This window comes from Mesoplodon densirostris, chromosome 18 (genome assembly GCF_025265405.1).
Source record: "Mesoplodon densirostris isolate mMesDen1 chromosome 18, mMesDen1 primary haplotype, whole genome shotgun sequence".
NCBI classification, from domain to species: Eukaryota; Metazoa; Chordata; class Mammalia; order Artiodactyla; family Ziphiidae; genus Mesoplodon; species Mesoplodon densirostris.
In genome coordinates this window covers 13,741,849-13,759,574 of record NC_082678.1, presented here as the reverse complement: position 1 = coordinate 13,759,574, position 17,726 = coordinate 13,741,849, and the positions used below count along the sequence as shown (strand labels likewise).

General features: G+C 63.1%; 1 protein-coding gene and 1 long non-coding RNA gene across 3 annotated transcripts; one reads left to right on the top strand and one right to left on the bottom strand.

Annotated features, from left to right (window-relative positions):
• Window positions 1-1,912: 1,912 nt before the first annotated feature.
• LOC132478110 (uncharacterized) lies at window positions 1,913-7,693 on the bottom strand. Its single transcript, XR_009530363.1, has 3 exons — window positions 7,038-7,693; window positions 6,342-6,378; window positions 1,913-4,385 (listed from the first exon to the last, which is right to left on the bottom strand). It is a non-coding gene; the product is annotated as an uncharacterized LOC132478110 (long non-coding RNA).
• Window positions 5,555-17,413, top strand: SLC16A3 (solute carrier family 16 member 3). 2 transcript variants are annotated; one of them, XM_060080936.1, is made up of 6 exons: window positions 5,555-5,641; window positions 12,237-12,371; window positions 13,489-13,736; window positions 14,206-14,349; window positions 14,647-15,411; window positions 16,320-17,413. In XM_060080936.1, the coding sequence occupies exons 3-6, from the start codon at window positions 13,514-13,516 to the stop codon at window positions 16,571-16,573; spliced, it is 1,386 nt and encodes a 461-aa protein (XP_059936919.1). In that variant the 5' UTR covers window positions 5,555-5,641; window positions 12,237-12,371; window positions 13,489-13,513; the 3' UTR covers window positions 16,574-17,413. The 2 variants fall into 2 exon arrangements, with proteins under 2 accessions (XP_059936919.1, XP_059936920.1); XM_060080937.1 differs by having other exon boundaries at window positions 13,433-13,736.
• The last annotated feature ends 313 nt before the right edge of the window (window positions 17,414-17,726 follow it).

Sequence of the window (17,726 nt, the reverse complement as noted above, 5' to 3'; positions counted from 1 at the left end):
GGGTCCTCCTGCAACCCTGACCACCCAGCTCAGGCGCCCCCAGATTCCTGACCCTCAGACACAGGGCGAGTAATAAATGCTTACCGTTTTAAGTGGCTACGTTTGGGGGGTGATTTCTTGTGTAACAATAGAGAACGAATACCTCTCTCGCCTGTGGTGGGTGAGAGGGGGCCCCGACACCAGGCACCTTGTCTTCTCCTGGTGGGGCATCCCCTGGAGCCAAGGCTCCACGTCTATAGATGCGGGCAGGGGGAGGCAGGACATTGGGACACCAGTGTTTTGACAGGATCCTACAGAAGGGACGTCCTGGCTAAGCACCGGGCACTTTCGGACAGCCCAGGCCTGCCTCCACCTGCCCGGGATCCTCCCGCACTCACCTGGCCCCTGAGCTCTGGCCCCCAGTCTCACCTGGGGAGGAGCCATGATCCAGGTAACAAAGCCACAGCACAGGCTCACTGGCCTCCCCCGGGAAGAGGGCATAGCACGTGCAAAGGCACAGAGGCCTGGAGGAGAGCCGACGGGAGTCCCAGGAGCCTCTCAGCCTGGTGGGGTTGGGGCGGGCGCTGCACCCCCAGTCTCCAGCCTCCACAGCCGTGTCACCCACACCTGGCCAGGCCGGCAGCCTCCTGCCCGATCCCCATGCCCTGCCTCTGCCTGTGCCCTCCCACATCTAAGCTCAGGTCTGCACTTGAGTCCCGCCTCCTCCAGGTCAGGCCCTTTTCATCTATGGGCGGAGTGGGGGGCGGGGTGGGGTAGAGGAGAGCTCCCGAGGGCGTCACAGGGTGCCAGAGGGTGTGGCAGCAGCCTCAGGACAGAGGCTACCTGTCCTCAGAGCCTGTGGCCCTAAGAAGTTCCCCCTTTCACGCCTTGCAGGTGCCCCACCCTCGATGCCCTCACTGGCTGTCCAAGCAGAGCTCAGTTGAGGACGGGGGTGGGCGTGAGGGGTGCAGGGTGCTGGGTGACTTTGGGAAGGTGGAGGGCGATGCCGAGCTGGGGCAGGCCTCAATCTGAAGCCCGGCGGACGGATGTTGGCGTGGGCGGGGAGGGGGGGCTTGTCCACATGGGAGCCCCCTGCCGCCCGACCAGTCTGGCTGGACGATGGGGCAGGGGCGACATCCCTAACAGGTGAGCTGGGTGAGCTTTCAAACCCTCTCAAGAGTGGTCAGGAGGGCTTCACTGCCACTTCACGGATAGGACACTGAGGCCAGAGCGCGTCTGGGTTGACCTGGGCTGCCGGCACAACTTCCTCTCTGCTGGGCCCCTTCACCCCACCTCGACAAGAGCCTTGGGCACGCCTGCCCAGCAGCCCCACTGACCTTGGGTGCTGAATGTTGCGGCAGCAGCACCGACCCTGTCTCAGTCCTGTCTCTTAGTGGCATGTGTGAGGTCACTGCGGCCACCGAGGAGAGGGGCCATTGGCCCAAGTCTGCTGCCCCCACCTGGACCCAGCCTCCCATGCTGGGTTGCTGTTCCTCACCTCCTGGGTGGCACCCTCCCTTCAGGACTGGTGCAGGGTCAGGAGGAGTGGGCAGCTGGGGCGGCCCCCCTTGTGACTGACCTTGGCCCGAGGGGCAGCAGCCAGCCGGGTTCCACAGGGGAAAGCCAACGGCTATCAGAGGGATCACCCACCAGGGCCCAAGCCAGAGCCCACCCACCCCCAATCCCAGCCACACCTCAAACGCCTGCCACAGACACCCCAATATCCGCACAGAACCCCACCCGGAACTCCCACCCCTCACAGACACCCCCAAGCCCCACCCATACCCTCAGCCCCGTGCCCAACACCAGCCTTGGGTGGGGAGGGCAGGCAAATCAGGCTGGGCTGGGCAGGGGTCTGGCCTCTGCCGCCTGCTTCTACCTCCGCCCACAGCCTGAGCCAGCCAAGTGGTCAATATGTTTATTTTTCAGGGCGCGTGAACTGACTTGGAGGAAAAGCCGAGGGGCAAGCAGGGAGGAAGGGGAGTGGCCTACCTTGGGGAGAGGCCTGTGTACCGCTGGCCTCAGTCTTCCGGAAAGGCGGCCTCTCCACCCTGAATCATGGGAGGTGTGGCCCAGCTGTGGTGTGAGTGAGGACCGGCTGCGACAGTCCTGCCTGCCTCCAGGTCCCTAAGGACGGGGGGGTCAGGAGCCGGACCCCAGGGCAGGGGGGCCCAGGCTCAGCCAGAATGTCCGTCCCATGACTCGGCTTTCTTCAACCGACCCAGCCTGTGCTGGCCCCGAACCCGTCCACAGGGTGCTGGCAGCCGATGCTGGGTGGCACAGGCAGTCCAGGGGCAGGATGAATGGCCCGGCTGGGGCCTGGAGCCCAGTGGGGGTGCCCAGGGCTCAAGGATGGGGCCTCTGCATGGCCCTATCAGACCCTGGAAGGTTCCCTGATGCCCAAGATCTGGCCCTGCATAGGAGCAGGAGGCCTGTCCCACCATCCTCCCCGGGGGGCTGCCACTGAGACCCTCTGAAGTCTCTCCAGGTTTCCAAGATCATTTTCAGAGACAGTGGCACGGCGGAGCCTGGCTCCCATCCACCATCTGGGTGGAAAATGGAGATCAGACTCTGAGAAGGTGATGGGTCCAGTAGACACTCCTGCTCCATATCCATCTTCTCTCCTTGGGAAGGGTGGGGCACAGTCCCCACCCAGGAGCTGCAGCAGCCGGGGAGAGGGTGCAGGCAGGCCTGGAGGCCCCTCAGAGCACGTTCTAGGGCCTGATGGGACCTGCAGCTATGATTTGGAACAACTGGAAGAATGAGAATCCAGGAGATGGAGCAGGTGGGGGCACCGGCAGGGGCGTGGTGGACCGTGGGGAAGGGCAGGGCCAGAAGCAGTTTGGGTCATGAGGGAGAGCATCCCCCCCACCTCGCCAGGGGTGGCTGCACCTCCCCGGGTCACCCACCCCCTCCCTTTCAGAAAAGGGGAGCTTCACTTGGGGGGCTAGCCCAGGGCCACTGCAGGGACCAGCCATCGGAGTCAGACTTGGGGTGGGTGTCCCTGGCCTTCTCCACCCCTCCCCTGCACCATAGAATTGCACCCACTCCTTCCCTGCTGTGCTCAGGGCTCCTGGCCCTGGAAAGTGGACTGAAGCACCCAGGGGGAGCCTGGGGTCTGGAAGGCTGAGGGTCTCAGGTTGTGGAGGTTCCTGGCCCTCCCCTGCAGGGCCCTGGTCCACGGGAGGCCCTGGGGGGAGCCTGATCTGCCCTTCCGCTGACTGTCAGCAGGTGGTTTCCCACGCAGGGTGACACACAGAGGCCATCACTCTGCCACTCCGCTTTGGTCTTCCTCCACTTCCCCAGTCAAAGCACACTCCCTGGAGCCCTGCTGGAGTGGGGGCGGGGGCTGGCAAGCCGGTGCCTGATCAGCCTGCCCCCAGTGTCCCTGGGAGGGGGGAGTCCACATTTTAGCTCTGGGTGAGCAGCCAGGCTGGCCCTGGGGCCCACACCCATAGAAGACCATGCCTGAGGGGCCCTGGGTCTGGGGAACTGTCCTCTCCCTCCTCGGGGCTCCTGCAGGACCCCAGTATCTCTGGATAAACACCCCCAGCCCTCCCAGATGGAGCCTTGGTGTCCCTTTCCTTCTTGGGGAGCAAGGGTGGATCCCAGGCACTCCCTCAGATCACTGGGTGGGGGCTCTCCCCGGTTGCAGAGCTCAGAGAAGACCCAGCGCTAGTCTGAGGGAGGCTGGGAGCAGGCCGGAAGACCCCAGCCAACCCACATCTGTCTCCCTTTTTGGGCCGCTCTGAGCTCTTCCATTTTGGGGTGGGTGGGGGCAGGAGTGGGGGGGTCGGGGCTCGAGGGTTGCACAGCTCCTACCTAACAGGAATCTTTGGTCCCTGGGCACTAGCTCCCAAGCCTCATGAAGATGGGTAGGGCATCCAGGTGGTGGCAGAAGGGGCCCACGCAGGGCAGGGTGTGGGTCTAAATGGTCTGAGGCAGAGGAGGGAGGTGCCCCACCCCAGAGGTTGGAACTACCAGCACGGGTGAGGGATTCCCTTCTGCAGCTCTGCCCTGCACTCCCTCAGATGCCCTCCCATGCTGGTGTACCTTCCACCTCCAGCCGTGAGGAAGCCAGTGAGTGTTGTTGGTGCAGGCAGTTGGGGGTACCATCTGATACCCCATGGGGGCCCCCTTCCTTCCCAAGGGCCCCTATAGACACCCAGGGTCCAGGCCAACTCAGCAGGGCTTCACCTGGGAGGCCTAGGCCAAGTTGCTGCTGGAGGCTTGGGCTGTGCTTCCTGCTTTCTTGTGTGTGCATGCCTATGTGGCAACTTCTTTAGCATTTGGGGGTGAGGGTGGTCGGGTCCCGGGCCGGGGTGGCAGCTAGACCCAGCTCAGCCTCTCTGAGTGCTAGGGCTCTTCTGACAGGGGGTGGTGGTGGTGGGGTGGTCTCCCAGCATCTGAAAAAAAAAAAAGCAGAAGGCCTCAGTGGACTTGGTGTCTCAGAAGGGGTGGTCGGAGGGTGAACTCTGGGCCAGGAGGCCAATGCCACCACCATTCTGCCCACCCCTCTGTACTGTGCCAAGGGGGGTGGGCCACCCCATAGGCCTCTGGAGGGGGATAATCCTCCAGGGATGCTCACTCTGTCACCCTGTCCAGGATGAGCTGGAATCTTTGCCATAAATCCCAGAGACACCAATGCCTGGCCTCTTGTAGTCCCAGAAGACTCGGGTGTCATTTTGAAGTAGGTTCAATGGGAAGTGGTCCTGTGGCTCGGGGGCAGCCACCAAGTGGTGTCCTGGGCCCAGGCCACCAATGGCCACACTCCCTGGTGCCTCCTCAAACCTTAGTTCTTTCCATCTTGCAGATGAGAAAACCGGGGGTTTGAAGCACCTTGCCCAGGACCAGCCAGGATCAACGCTCGCCTTAGATGAGTGTCTGCGGGGTGTGGGGGTGTGGAGTATGCCTTGGGGCCCCCGCCATACCCCCAGCACAGCCCAGCTCTGGGAGCGCGAAAGGAGGGGCAGCGGCTGTTATTTGGCTCAGCAGCGCGCAAAGCCACAGGGGGAAACGGAAGTCAGAGAGGACGGAGGCCTTGCCCAAGATCACCCAGGCAGCGCGGGCTGGGGGTTGGGGGGCCGGGGCGGGTGTCGGCCCCGAGGTTTGGATGGGGGCGCAGACCTCAGGGGGCTTGGCCAGGGAGGCCTGCAAAGCCCCAAAGCTGAGCCGAGAGGCGGGAACCCCACGGGGTCCGCGGGCACTTCGCGGCGTGGGGTGCGCCTGGATGCGCGCGCCCACCTGTCAGAGGGCGCGGCCCGGGGCGCGGGGGGCGACGGGGGTCACTGCGGGACCCAGTCGGGCTCCCATCAAGCCCAGGCAGAGGGAAGCGAGTGCGCACAGAGTGGGAGATGGAGGGGCGGGAGGGGGCTGCGCGCCCGGGCTCCCAGCCCAGCGCCAGGGGATGGCGAGGCTGGGGGGCCGGTCTGAGGGCGCGGGGAAGCGGGACCGGTCAGGCGAGAAGGCACAACCCGCGCCGGTGTCCGCGCCGTCGGAGAGCACTGGGGCGCCCCTCCCGCGGGGTCCAAGCAGGGCGGCGCCAGGCGGCGGTGACGTACACTGGGGAAGTGCCGCGCGAGCGGCTTGAGTACTGAGTCGCCCCCGGCACCGCGCCCGGCAGCTAGGCGAGCAGAGGCGCGCGGCGGCCGAGCGGCAGCAGGTAGGCACGGCCCGGGTGCTTCCGCGGCTCCGGGACTGGGACCCTCTGAGTCGCCCCGGTGCTGAGTCTGCACCCCGCGTGGGAGCAGACTCGGGGTCCGCGCTTTTGCCTTTCGCCCTCCTGGTCCGGGGTCGCCCCGGGCACAAAAGAGCCCCCCCACCCGGGTGGCCCCCCTTGAGGTCCCCGGGGAGCCAGCCGCACCCCTCCGCGCCTTCGGACCCCGAGTCACGCGAGCTCGACTTCCCCGACTCATCTGGGCGCCCCTCCGTCGGGCAACCCTCGGGCTGCAGCTCCGGTTCCGGTATAAATAGCTCGGTTCGCGGCGAGCGGCCGGGGCTCGCCGGCTATATTTGGTGGGGCTAACGCCCCCTTGCCGCGGCCCGTGCCCCCTTGCCGGGGGGATTGGGGAGCACGTGCGCTCCAGGCCGGGGCGCCCGGGTGGTGGTGCCCGAGGGCCCGTCCTCTCTCTCACCTCCTCCCTGTTCTCACCGCCGCCCTAAACACTCACCAACCTAAACCCGCCCTCAGGCAAAGGCTTCTGATCCAGACCCTGGGCAGAGAGGCGGGGACCCCCCTTCCAGGATCAGACTGGAGTCCCTGAGCTCGCCTCACCCCCCTCCCAGGCCCCTAGCCCTGGGAAAACCAGGTGGGGCCTTAGGGGCCTTGGTTTACTTACCTGAAAAGTGGGTTGACAACTTACCTACATGGATGCTGGCCCAGGCCCGTGGCTGGCAGGCCTGTGAGTGGAAGGGGAAGCAGTTGGGGTCATGGCCGCTGGTGGGGGGTGGGTGCCTGGATTCTGGGTGAGGGACAAAGGGGCAGCCCAGGGCCAGAGTGCTTCTCTGTCCCAGATGCACTAAGCTGCACACCCAGAGGTGCCTGGGCTGACAGGATCACTCTGTGTGATGACCATGGCCAGGCTGAATGGTCTGAGGGACAGGAGATGGCAGCTGGACCACCGGCCTTCATGCAGCCGAGGTCAGAGGGGCTTGTCCAAAGCCAAGGGCAGGTGTGGGTGCTGTGTGGGTTAGTGGGTTCAGGGGTCCACTGCCTCATTCTGAAGGCCCAAAAGTCTTCAGGGGTCAGATGGGCGCTGGGAGGGACAGAGACAGATGCAGGAGTGTGTCCTGGAGGATGGACTGGGCCCTTTGGGCTCAGCTGTTAAGGAGTTGCTCCCATGGTGGGAGGTCTGCCCCCAAGGGGCTCTGAGGGCATGGGTGGCAGTGCCCAGACAGGTGTGGAGCCTTCCTGCCCAGCAGTCTGTGGTGTAGACAGTGCCTGGGGTGGACTTTGGGAGGCCTGATCCCAAGACAGGCTCTGTAACAACCCCATGTGACCTTGGGCAGGGCCTGATACCCAGGAGGCAACCCAGCTCTCACCCACTCCAGCTGGATACCTCAGTTTGAAGGGCAGAAGGAGCGGGAGGTGTTCATGCTCCTCAGGACACTGGCCAGGGACAGTGTGTGGAGCAGGGTCTGTGGGGTCCCACTCACTGGCTGGTGGTGTCCGTATGACAAGGCTGACTTGCTCCAGGGCGGTCCTCGCAGAGACCTGGCAGGTGTGGAGGGGGCCAGTTCAGCCCCCTCGAGGTGAGGAGCCCAGCAGAGCGACCCCAGGGCCCCGGGCTGGCCCTTCTGGGAGGTGACCAGTGGAAAAGACAGCCACACAGAGCGATCAGTCCATTAGAGACACCTCCGGATCAGGCAGGATCAGGCCTCGGGTGCACTGGGCCCCAACACAGGGGCGGGGCGGGAGTGGACAAGGCATGGGGCTCCTCATGGCTTCGACTCGGCGAGTGCAGACCTCCCGGCTTCAGTCTCCATCTGTGAAACGGGCTGTGCGGGGAAGTGGGTCCCGGAGACCCGGAGTTCTCAGTCAATGTTGCTAGCTCCAACTCGCGCCCACCTGGCCCAGGCCCAACGGGGGGACAGTGAAGCGGGTCCCGCTCTGTGGGAGCCGCGGGGTCCCCTTCGGCGCTCGGGGACGCCCAGTGTGGCTCCGGGGCTCGCTGACCCGGGCAGCCCCGCTCCTTGGCTGTGCGCTCTGGCCAATACGGTAGCGGCTGGGAGGGCGCCTACTCCAGGCAATACGGCGGCGGCTCCTCCCTTGGCGCGGTCACGTCCCCCACGTCCCGCGCACGGCCAAGCGGCGGGGCTGGGGCGGGGCCGTGCGGAGCATCCTTTCTCCCTCCCCCCCAGCCCCTCGCTGCCGGCGAGGTCGGCCTGACCCCCACCTGCCCAGCCAGAAGCAGGAACAGGAAGGAGCGTCCGTTGTCCGTCCTGCTCCCTCGGGTCCGGTGGTGGTGGTGGTGGGTGGTGGTGGGTGGAGCTCAAGGTCCCTCCACATCCCCCTCCCCAGCCGTTCACCCCTCTTCAGCCACCTCCCCTCTCCTACTTGTTCCAAAAGGCCCTATGTGGTGGTGGTGGGAGCTGGGAACCCAGTTTTGGTGGAAGGGGCCCCTCTTGGCTGGTGAAGCTTGCCGACACAGAGACCACCTTCTGGGCCTTGGCCTTAGGTTACAGGCTTTCGGGTTGGGGGGCTGTAGGGAGTTGAGGAATGGGACAAGGTGGCCACGTGGATGGGCAGGCCAGGCACTCCCAGGCTGGGCAGGGTTGGGTCCAGGCCTGGAGGCGGGCAGCTTGGGCCTGCTCAACTACCTCCTGGCCCCTCCTCATTGCCCACTGAGCTCTCTAGAGGAGGGGGCTCCAACAGGGTAAGCACAAAAACATGCCCAGGGCCACTCTCGAACGGCCTCCTCCTGTCATAACGGGGTGATGGTGGTGGAGCGGAGAATGACTCAGAGCTAGGGGCTGGCCTGGGGCGCAGTGTCCAATCTGGTGAATGAGGCCACTGTTTCCACCTCACCGGCCTCTGCCAAGAGGACGTGAGCCCACCTGAGAGTTTGCAGGGGCACTGGGCATGCGGTGGAGAGCTGTGTGGTCAGTGGAGGTGGGGTGGAGGGCCCAGGCCAAGCTGAGGAGGCCTGGATCAGACCTTCACCCACTGCCCGGCTCCCACCTCCCCAGAAAAAGCCCCAGTCACCACCCTCCAGTGGACATCTGGGGTCCTTTCCCCCCTCTTGGGAGGGAGACAGGCACTCTGACCAGTGATGGATGGGTGAGAGTGTCCTGGATCTTCTGGTTACCTGTCTGCACAACAGGGGCAGTGGGGGAAGGAAGAAGTGGAGGTCCTCCCTCCTTAGGTGCAGCACTCTCTTGCCTGTCAGCTACCCCCATGGGCTTCAGGGACCTTGGGGCTCGAGGAGCCAGGTGCTAGCCACACTGGCCTGCTTCCCTGTTGCTCAGGCATGTCTCCCAAGCCTCCTGGTGCGGGAAGAGTCAGGAAGAAACGTAATTGCCCCTTTCCTGCCCTGCCCACCTGGAGCTAGTCTCCAAGGACTAGAAGTCCAGTTAGGTAACTGGCCAGCCTAGGAAGTGCACCGACTAAGCCCCTGGGACAGGCCGCAGGCTCTAGGGCTGGGGGCCCCCCGCACTGAACTCCGCTCCCTGAGTTCATGGCCTGCCCTGGGGACTGATGGGCCACAGACCCAGGACCCAAGGTGGGTGAGGGGACTGCCAGTACAGAGGCCTAAGGAGCAGCGGCAAGCTGTGGCTGGATTGGAGTGGCAGAAGGGGTCTGGGAGGTGGTGAGGCCAACAGGATGTGAGTTCAGGGCTGGCTCTGAGGTAGGCGTGTGGGGTTGGGCTGGGAACACATGGTATGAGGTTTGCACTATCTCATGTGCGGGGGTGGGGGTGAGGCTGGGCACTGTCACCACCAAGATGGCATTCAAAGCCGGTGGGCATAGGCAGGGAAGGGGGGCACTGGGGAGAGGGGTAATGCAGAAGCTGGAGCCGGACCCCAGCTGGGACCCTCACCCAGATAGCCAGTGCGCCCCTGAGGGAGCAGCTGGTGGGAGCCCTTGATTTGGGAGTGCACAATGGACGGGTCATTCTGAGGGACCTCTGTGTACATTCCTCTTTGGGCCGGGACCTGGGGGCAGCCCCTGGAGCCTCACCTGACCCAGAAGCGGGCACATACACCCCACCTGGGAGATCAGCTTTCTGAGGCCCAGAGGGCGGGTTATTTCTGGGCTGCGTACGTGGTTTGCATGCTTCTCTGGGAGACTAAATGTCACTGAAGGGACAGCCAGCCGGCATGTGCTCACAGATGTGCTGGCGCCACCTCCCTCTGTGCTGCACTGAGGGTCTCCGACTGGCCCCCAAGGGGGCTGCTCCTCTCACCCTGGGTTTTCCTTGGAACATCAGCCAGCCCGTACCCAAGCCTGCCTCTTCAACATGACGGGCTGGGCTGATGAGGACATTTTGCTCTTGGAAACCCCAGCCCCTTCTCCACCCACCCCATAAATACACAGAGCACTGCGGAGCGAGATCCCTTTGCCCCCAACCTAGAGCCCCCCAGCCCTCCATCATCTTCCCTGCTTGCTCACCACCACCTCCGCCGCCGTTGGCAAATTGAAATTCACTAGACACCTCAGTTTGAGGACCATCTGGTGTGGGGAACAGGGCGGGGGTAATTTCAGTGTGGCTGGCACCCTGGGCTGGGGGGTTAGCTGCGAGAAAGTAGTGTCTGAAGAGCTTCTGGGGCATTCAGGGGTTGGTGGGAGAGATGACCATACTGGGCCTTGGTCCAGGCACAAAAGATGGCCCCCTCCCCATGTGAGCTTCACATGGCAGCCCCTTGGCCCACACAGGTCCCAGAACACGCTGAACCCTCCTGCCTCTGGGCCTTGGCACCCACCCCTCTTCCTCCTCACTCTCCCAGATGCTAGTCTCCTGAGGATCCTGGGAGCCTCCAGGGAGGACCCAGCCCTGGCGGGCAGAGAATGGGGCCTCAAAGGTCGGGGTGCCCATGATCCCCATGGGGCACCAGGCATGGCTGGTGGAACCATGGAAATCTCAGAGGGAGGCCCTCCTTTGTTCTGTTTTGGAACCTTGGGTTTATAAGAGTTGGGCTATTCCTAATTGCTTGGCCCAGACACACTCCCCTCCTTGGCCTCTACATGGCCCACTTGATTTACTTTAAAAAGCCCACAACCCCAAACATGCCAGGATTCTGAGGACAACCAGCCCCTCAGTGCCCCCATGACCATGACCACTGTCCTGAGTCCTGGGTCTGGGGTTCCTGTGCTTTCTGCCTTAAATAGTGTCACTGCATCAATAAGTATTGCTTAAGATAAGTATATCTTAGGAATGTTCCCATTCCTAAGATATACTTATTAGTTTTTTGGTTTTTTAAATATCATTCAGATGCACGTACCTTAGCGACCTTTTAAACTTAACGCTATCAAGGGGAAGGGACAGCAGCTCGGTACCCCAACCCGGGAAGTTTGGCTGTGGATGACCTTTGTCCAGTTGTCCTGTTCCAGGCTCAGGCACCCGGCTGTGTTGTCAAAGGCAGGGCTCTGGAGGAGAACCTAGGGGTGGGCCACACCGAAGCTGTGCTCAGACTGTCCCATCCCAGGTTCTATGTAGCCTCAGACGTGGAGGTGGCCACCCAGGGGGTTATGCCAGGTTACGGGTCTGTGCACACATTTGCAGGAGGATGGGGGGCTCCCTTGGCTGGGGTGCCCCCATGCACCCTTCAGCTGTGTCCCCGGATGGCTGCGCAGCCCTTGGCCTTGGACGCACCCTTCATCCTGCTCACTGAAGCCCAGGAGCCTTCCAAGCACCGGGGCAAAGTGCTTGAAAGAGCACTGGGGTCTGAGTGCCAGGAGAGGTGAGGGCTTCTCCTAGGTTTCCCAAAAGTGGCACCTGTGGCCCTGGCCCAGCTGAGAACCAGCAGAGGCTCTGAAGGTGGACCTCTGGCCCAGTCTGGGGTGGGGGGCAGGGCCGTTGTTCTGCTCTGGTGGGCTGTGTCTGCCTTGTCATCACCCTGACAGCCAGCTGGCTCCTGGAGGTCTGGTCATCAAAGGGTGGTGCCCATGGACAGCAGCTACTTCTTAGAATCACCTAGGATGCCCTTAAAAAACAATCCCCCCCCCCAACACCCTTTGAATCAAAGCCCAGGACCTCCCTCCACTGCTGAATCAGAACCTGGATACCCACCCGTCCACTGAATCAGAGACTACCCCCCGCACTGAATCAGATCTCAGACGCCCCACCACTGCTAAATCAGAGCCCAGATCCCTGCAGACTACTGAATCAGAGCCCCCAGAGGGCACAGCACCTGTGGCTGGGGTGCTGGTGGGCAGGCTGGAGGCGGGGTGGGGTGGGGTTGGGGGGAGCAGGGAGTGTGTCTTATTTTCCACATTCCTTTCCTGCCACACTGAAGCTGTGCTCAGACTGTCCGGGCATAGAAGCCCTTGTCCTCATTCCAGAGTCCGGTCCCAGGTTCTGTGTAGCCTCAGATGAAAGAGTGGCCACCGGCGGGCTGTGCCAGGTCAAGAAGGATTCAAGGAAAAGGGGCAAGGGGTGGAGTCCGGACAGATTATGAAACCCAGGAAGGGGGGCTGATAGGAAGGGGGCTGTGGTGCTGCGTGTGCAGCTCGTGCAGGAAGTGCTCGGGCATCATGCAGGTGGAGTGTTTACACCACTAAGTCGGCAGATACTACACTTCAGCGCTTCCCCCACCAGGGAGCTGGTTTATAGCTCGCCACTGGTGGGGAGACACGAGAGCTTCAGTGGGCAGCAAGCGGCTGGATCCAACACGCCCTCCCTTCCCCACGCCTGCAGCAAGGCCTACTCTGTCCTTGGAACAGCTTCTGTCAGGTGAGGTGCGGGGACTAGGCCACCAGGCTGATCTCTGGGATTAGGGGGTTTCTGGAGCAAGGATCAGGGAGGGGTAGGGGATGAAGATGGGAGGGGAGGGGAGGATCTCCAGGTGGAAATCTGGCTGCAGTGTTTCAAGTTACTGGGCCTCAAACGAGCTTAGTTCCTGGGGTTTAAAAGAGGAAAGTTGACCCTGAGCTGTTTCGGGTTTTGGGCCAGCAGTGGGTGCAGCCAGCTCCCTGCTTGGCAGCCCTTGGGGGCTAGAATGGTTTGCTCTGGTAGGCTGGATAGAAGCGTGTCCCTCCTGCCCTTCCCTCGCCAGAAGGGTTAAACTCCAGCGGCCGACAGGCACCTTCCACCTGGGCTGGCCCTGCTGCCCTCGGGCTCCCAAAAGAGCTGCAGCAGGTGGATGATAACGAGATGGGATGAGTCCGGGCCAGCACAGGGACCCCCGCCCTCCCCGCCTGCTCTTCCCTGCACAGCACAGCCTGTGTGAGCCTCTTCTTCAGACTCTCACTTCTTGTGCAGTGTGATCAGAGTGGGTGGAAAGGATCGGGGAGCCCTGTCCCCCTGGGGGTGGGAGAGCAAGGCTGGCCACATCTAGATTGAGGTCTCAAGGGACTGCAGCCGAGATCGGGCCCCAAGGTCCTCATCAGGGCTGGCTTCACTGCCCGAGGTACTGGCTGCTAAAACCACACTGCTTCCCAACACAGGGTCAGGCGGGAGGTCAGAGCACGGCTGACTTCCCCACTGGGGTGTGCCCTCCTCAGGAGGTAACTTGAGACCTGGCTGAGCCCAAAAAAGCCACTGCCCTTTAGAGCCAGCTGTATGGGAGCAGGCCAGGCCTGAGCGGGGGAGGGAGGAGGAGCTGCAGCTGCTGGTCACCCCAGACCTTCCTGCCCTGCACCCAGCACAGGTGAGGGTCAGAGGTAGGGCTCTCAGGTCACATCGGGCAGGTGGCCTGGCCCAGAGCTGAGCTCCCGCTGGGGGCTGAGGCCTGAAGGGAGGGGTGGCCGGCCCGGGTGCCAGCCCTCAGGTGCGTCTCTGTCCCCACACTGCAGGGCTGCAGCTGGGTGACTGCCTGACAACCGAGTCAGCCTGGCTTCCTCTTTCTCAGGGACGCGGAACCAGCCCTCCTGGCCATGGGAGGGGCCGTGGTCGAAGAGGGCCCGACGGGCGTCAAGGCCCCAGATGGGGGCTGGGGCTGGGCCATCCTTTGGGGCTGTTTTGTCATCACAGGCTTCTCCTACGCCTTCCCCAAGGCGGTCAGCGTCTTCTTCAAAGAGCTCATACGAGAGTTTGGGATAGGCTACAGTGACACAGCCTGGATCTCCTCCATCCTGTTGGCCATGCTGTACGGGACAGGTGAGGGGCCGTCATGCCAGGTGACTGCCTCTGGGAGTTCAGCAAGTTCAGTTCTGGACAAAAAGGTCTGGGGGTCAGGGGTTGGGTAGAGCGCCCAGTGTCTTCAGCCCCGGTCCCCAGGGGCCCCTGGTGGGAAGCCCTCGAGGATGCCGTGGTCTCCAGAGTGCAGACGGGCACAGGCCAAGGCTGTCTGGGACCCTGTCCAAAGGGCTGTGTCTGCACAGCTGTGCTGGATCCCGGAGCTGTTCTTGCTGCCTGCACTGACCAACCAGAAAAGACCCCTCTAACGGGGACTGGTCCTTGTGAGCCATGCTTTGCTTAAAAGACGGGCAAGCGTGACCTGCACGCTGGGCACCTGGTGCCCCCGTGTAACCTGAGCCAGGGGCAAGAGGGCATCAGGGAAGGGCAGGTCTCTCTGGGCATGGAGAGCCTCGGTCCCGCCCCTCAGCTGCTGTCCCCCACCCCCCAGGCCCGCTCTGCAGCGTGTGTGTGAATCGCTTTGGCTGCCGGCCCGTCATGTTCGCAGGTGGCCTCTTGGCGTCCCTGGGCATGGTGTCTGCATCCTTCTGTGGAAGCATCATCCAGCTCTACCTCACCACCGGGGTCATTACCGGTGAGTGAGGCCCCGCCAGAAGTGGGGCGGCCGGGGGGCGATGGCTCATGTTGACGGAAGAGAAAGGACCTCCCAGGGGTGGGCAGCTGTGGAATGTACCCACCGGGCGCCATCCTGTCCCTCGTTCCCCATCTGTCTCTCCCGGGCACATGGGTTGGCAACAGGGGCTCTGAACACATGCCGAGTCTCCTCATGTCGACGCCTGTCAGGCCCACACATAGAATCGTTCAGGCGGGAGCCCGCGCTGGGGAGAACCGGGGCTGTGCCATCTGCGCTCACCCGCCCACTCCCCTCCAGGCTTGGGTTTGGCGCTCAACTTCCAGCCCTCACTCATCATGCTCAACCGCTACTTCAACAAGCGGCGCCCCATGGCCAATGGGTTGGCGGCAGCGGGCAGCCCGGTGTTCCTGTGCGCCCTGTCCCCGCTGGGGCAGGTACTGCAGGACCACTATGGCTGGCGGGGTGGCTTCCTCATCCTGGGTGGCCTGCTGCTCAACTGCTGCGTGTGTGCTGCACTCATGCGGCCCCTGGAGGCGCCCCGACTGGGTTCAGGTTCGGGGCCTGGGCCCCAGCGGCCGTCCCGGAAGCTCCTGGACCTGAGCGTCTTCAGGGACCGCGGCTTTGTCATCTATGCCCTGGCCGCCTCCATCATGGTGCTGGGGCTCTTTGTGCCGCCCGTGTTCGTGGTGAGCTACGCCAAGGACCTGGGTGTGCCTGACACCCAGGCGGCCTTCCTGCTCACCATCCTGGGCTTCGTCGACATCTTCGCGAGGCCCACCGCCGGCCTCATCACGGGGCTCAAGAAGGTGCGGCCCTACTCCGTGTACCTCTTCAGCTTCGCCATGTTCTTCAACGGCTTCACCGACCTCACGGGATCCACAGCCAGTGACTACGGTGGCCTGGTGGTCTTCTGCATCTTCTTTGGCATCTCCTACGGCATGGTGGGGGCCCTGCAGTTTGAAGTCCTCATGGCCATTGTGGGCACCCAGAAGTTCTCCAGTGCCATTGGCCTCGTGCTGCTGCTGGAGGCCATAGCTGTGCTCGTTGGGCCCCCGTCGGGAGGTGAGTGCTGGGGGCAGGGTGGGGAGCGAAGTGCCTCCCCTCCCTGAGGCCTGGCCAGGCCTCCAGGCAGTTCCCACACCTGCTCTTCCTGGGGAGGGTACTCACCATGGGGGGCTCTTAGCTGGAGGGACACCCCCTCCCCCACCGCTCCCAGCCTTGTCTAGCCACGCCACCGTGTACCTCAGCACATGGCCAGCCGGTGTCAGGAGAGAACATGGCCTCTCACATACCCTGGGTCCCCCTTGGTTCATTGTGGGAGGAGGCCATGGGCTTGAGTCGTGGGGACAGGTGATGGCTCCAGGGTGGAGTGCTGGTCCTCCTTTCTGGCTGTCCCCACACGCTGGGGAGGCTCAGAGCTGAAGGTCGGGCCGGCTTCTGTTATGTTGAGCTTTTGCTTTATTTTTTGATAACTGAGAAAATAATGGTGTGCGATTAAAATGGTGTGGACGGTGGGAGCGGTGTGGCCAAGTCCCCACCAAGCCTCTGCACCTGGGTTTGGGTCTCTCCAGCCAACCCTGTAGTCCCGCCTCCCACTTGGCCTTGGGCCTCTGGCTCTTCCTGCCTGGAGAGGTCTGGGGCGAGGGTGAGGAGGTGCCTGAATCGTCACTGCCTCGGGGTCCCAGGGTCCCTTCTGGGGCCCAGGTGGTTCCTATGAGGGCCGCCACAGTGACAGGCAGCGGGGCCAGATCCCTCCAGGTGCCTCCACCTGGCGGGGGATGAGGCCCTGCTCCAAACCCTCGTCAAAGCCACTCTGCTTTAGTCTCTGGGTCTGCGCGGCCCGGGGGAAGGTGGTGGGGGTGAGGGTGGCTGCCTCAAGGGCCCTGGGCTGTCCCCGGCAGGGCACTGGTGACTGGGGGGATCCGGTGGGAGCTTCAGCCCTGGGCTGACCCTGTCCCCCTGCACTGCAGGCAAGCTCCTGGATGCGACGCACGTGTACCAGTATGTGTTTGTCCTGGCGGGGGTTGAGGTGCTGGCCTCCTCCATTGTGCTCGTGCTGGGCAACTTCTTCTGCATTGGGAAGAGGCCCGAGGCGGCCACGGAGGAGGAGCATCACAAGCCCCCCGAGGACGTGAGGGTGGACTCTCGGGAGGTGGAGCACTTCCTGAAGACAGAGCCTGAGAAGAACGGGGAGGTCGTTCACACCCCAGAAACGAGCGTCTGAGCTGGGGGAGGCCAGCAGGGGTGGCAGGGAACTGGACAGAAACCATCAACGCTCGTATTTATTTCACAAACAGGACTAGCTTGGGCGGGGCCGTTGGCTCCACGCCGGCCACCCGGGCAGCGGATCATCGCCCGATCACAGTGTTTTTCAGGGTAGGTGGCAGGGTGGAAACGTGTCATTCCAAGGTGGATCTGTGGTGAAGCCAAGCCGTGAGGTTATGAGCGGTCTGCACCAGGGACCCCACCTGCTCACCCCAGGGAGCCCGGTGCCCGCCGCTGGGCTCAAGGACCCAGAGACCCACACTTTGGAGACAACACGATTTTAATCAGGGGGCGGGGCCGGGGACAGCTGCGGAGTGGGCAGTGCCACGACAGGCCTCCCTGCGTGACCGTGAGCGCCCCATCCTGCCGGGTCTCCCCATGTGCCCCAGCCCACCCCTCTTTGAGCGTCCAGTGGACAAAGCTCCCTCCTTCACCTCTGAAGGTCTGAGATAAACCTGCACGTGGGAGGCGCCGTCTCAGAAGGAATATCTTCCAGGAGCTTCAGGAGTTCTGCTCTACATAGGGGCAGTATTCTAACTGTTCACCCCAAATCTCGCTCTCAACAAATAGCCTGGTTATTTTTACAAAGTGGTTTTGGTCCTTGTCAGCCATGTCGGCCTTCTAAGCACTGCTGGTTCTGGACCCTGCCCTGATGGACCCCAAACGGCTCGGAGTGTTCACACAGCACCCTGGTGGCTGGCAGGGAAGGGGCCACGCTGCAGGGGTGTGTCCACTGAAGCTGAGATATACGTGTGGTTTCTGTTCACTGGTGTGTGTTTAAAGAAAATGATCTGCCTGCCTTTTGTTTATTCGCCCCTCAGTTAGCTGACAGTCACCGCGTGTGGTCAGCGCCCTGGGCTGGTATCTGCTCCCCATCCTCCTCGAACAGCCCCACTCAGCCTCACCCCGGGTACTTCACACCCACCTGCCCTTGTGGCCAGCGGTGGCCTGTGTGGCTGGGAGCCCGGTCAGAGGCCGCTGGGGCCGCCTCAGTAGGTGGTGCGTCGAGGGCGCTGGGGACGGCAGCAGGCACCCTGGAGGGCCGCGTGCAGCCGGAGAGATGCCACGTCCCTGCTCCTCTGCAACGAAAAGCAAGCGAGAGCTCACGTCGT

What these genes read in the sequence shown, in the direction of transcription:
- SLC16A3 (XM_060080936.1), top strand. Translation starts at nt 13,514, where the DNA reads ATGGGAGGGGCCGTGGTCGAAGAGGGCCCGACGGGCGTCAAGGCCCCA. An exon ending in GGCCATGCTGTACGGGACAG is followed by an intron (nt 13,737 to 14,205) that starts GTGAGGGGCCGT and finishes CCCACCCCCCAG; the next exon opens with GCCCGCTCTGCAGCGTGTGT. An exon ending in CACCACCGGGGTCATTACCG is followed by an intron (nt 14,350 to 14,646) that starts GTGAGTGAGGCC and finishes ACTCCCCTCCAG; the next exon opens with GCTTGGGTTTGGCGCTCAAC.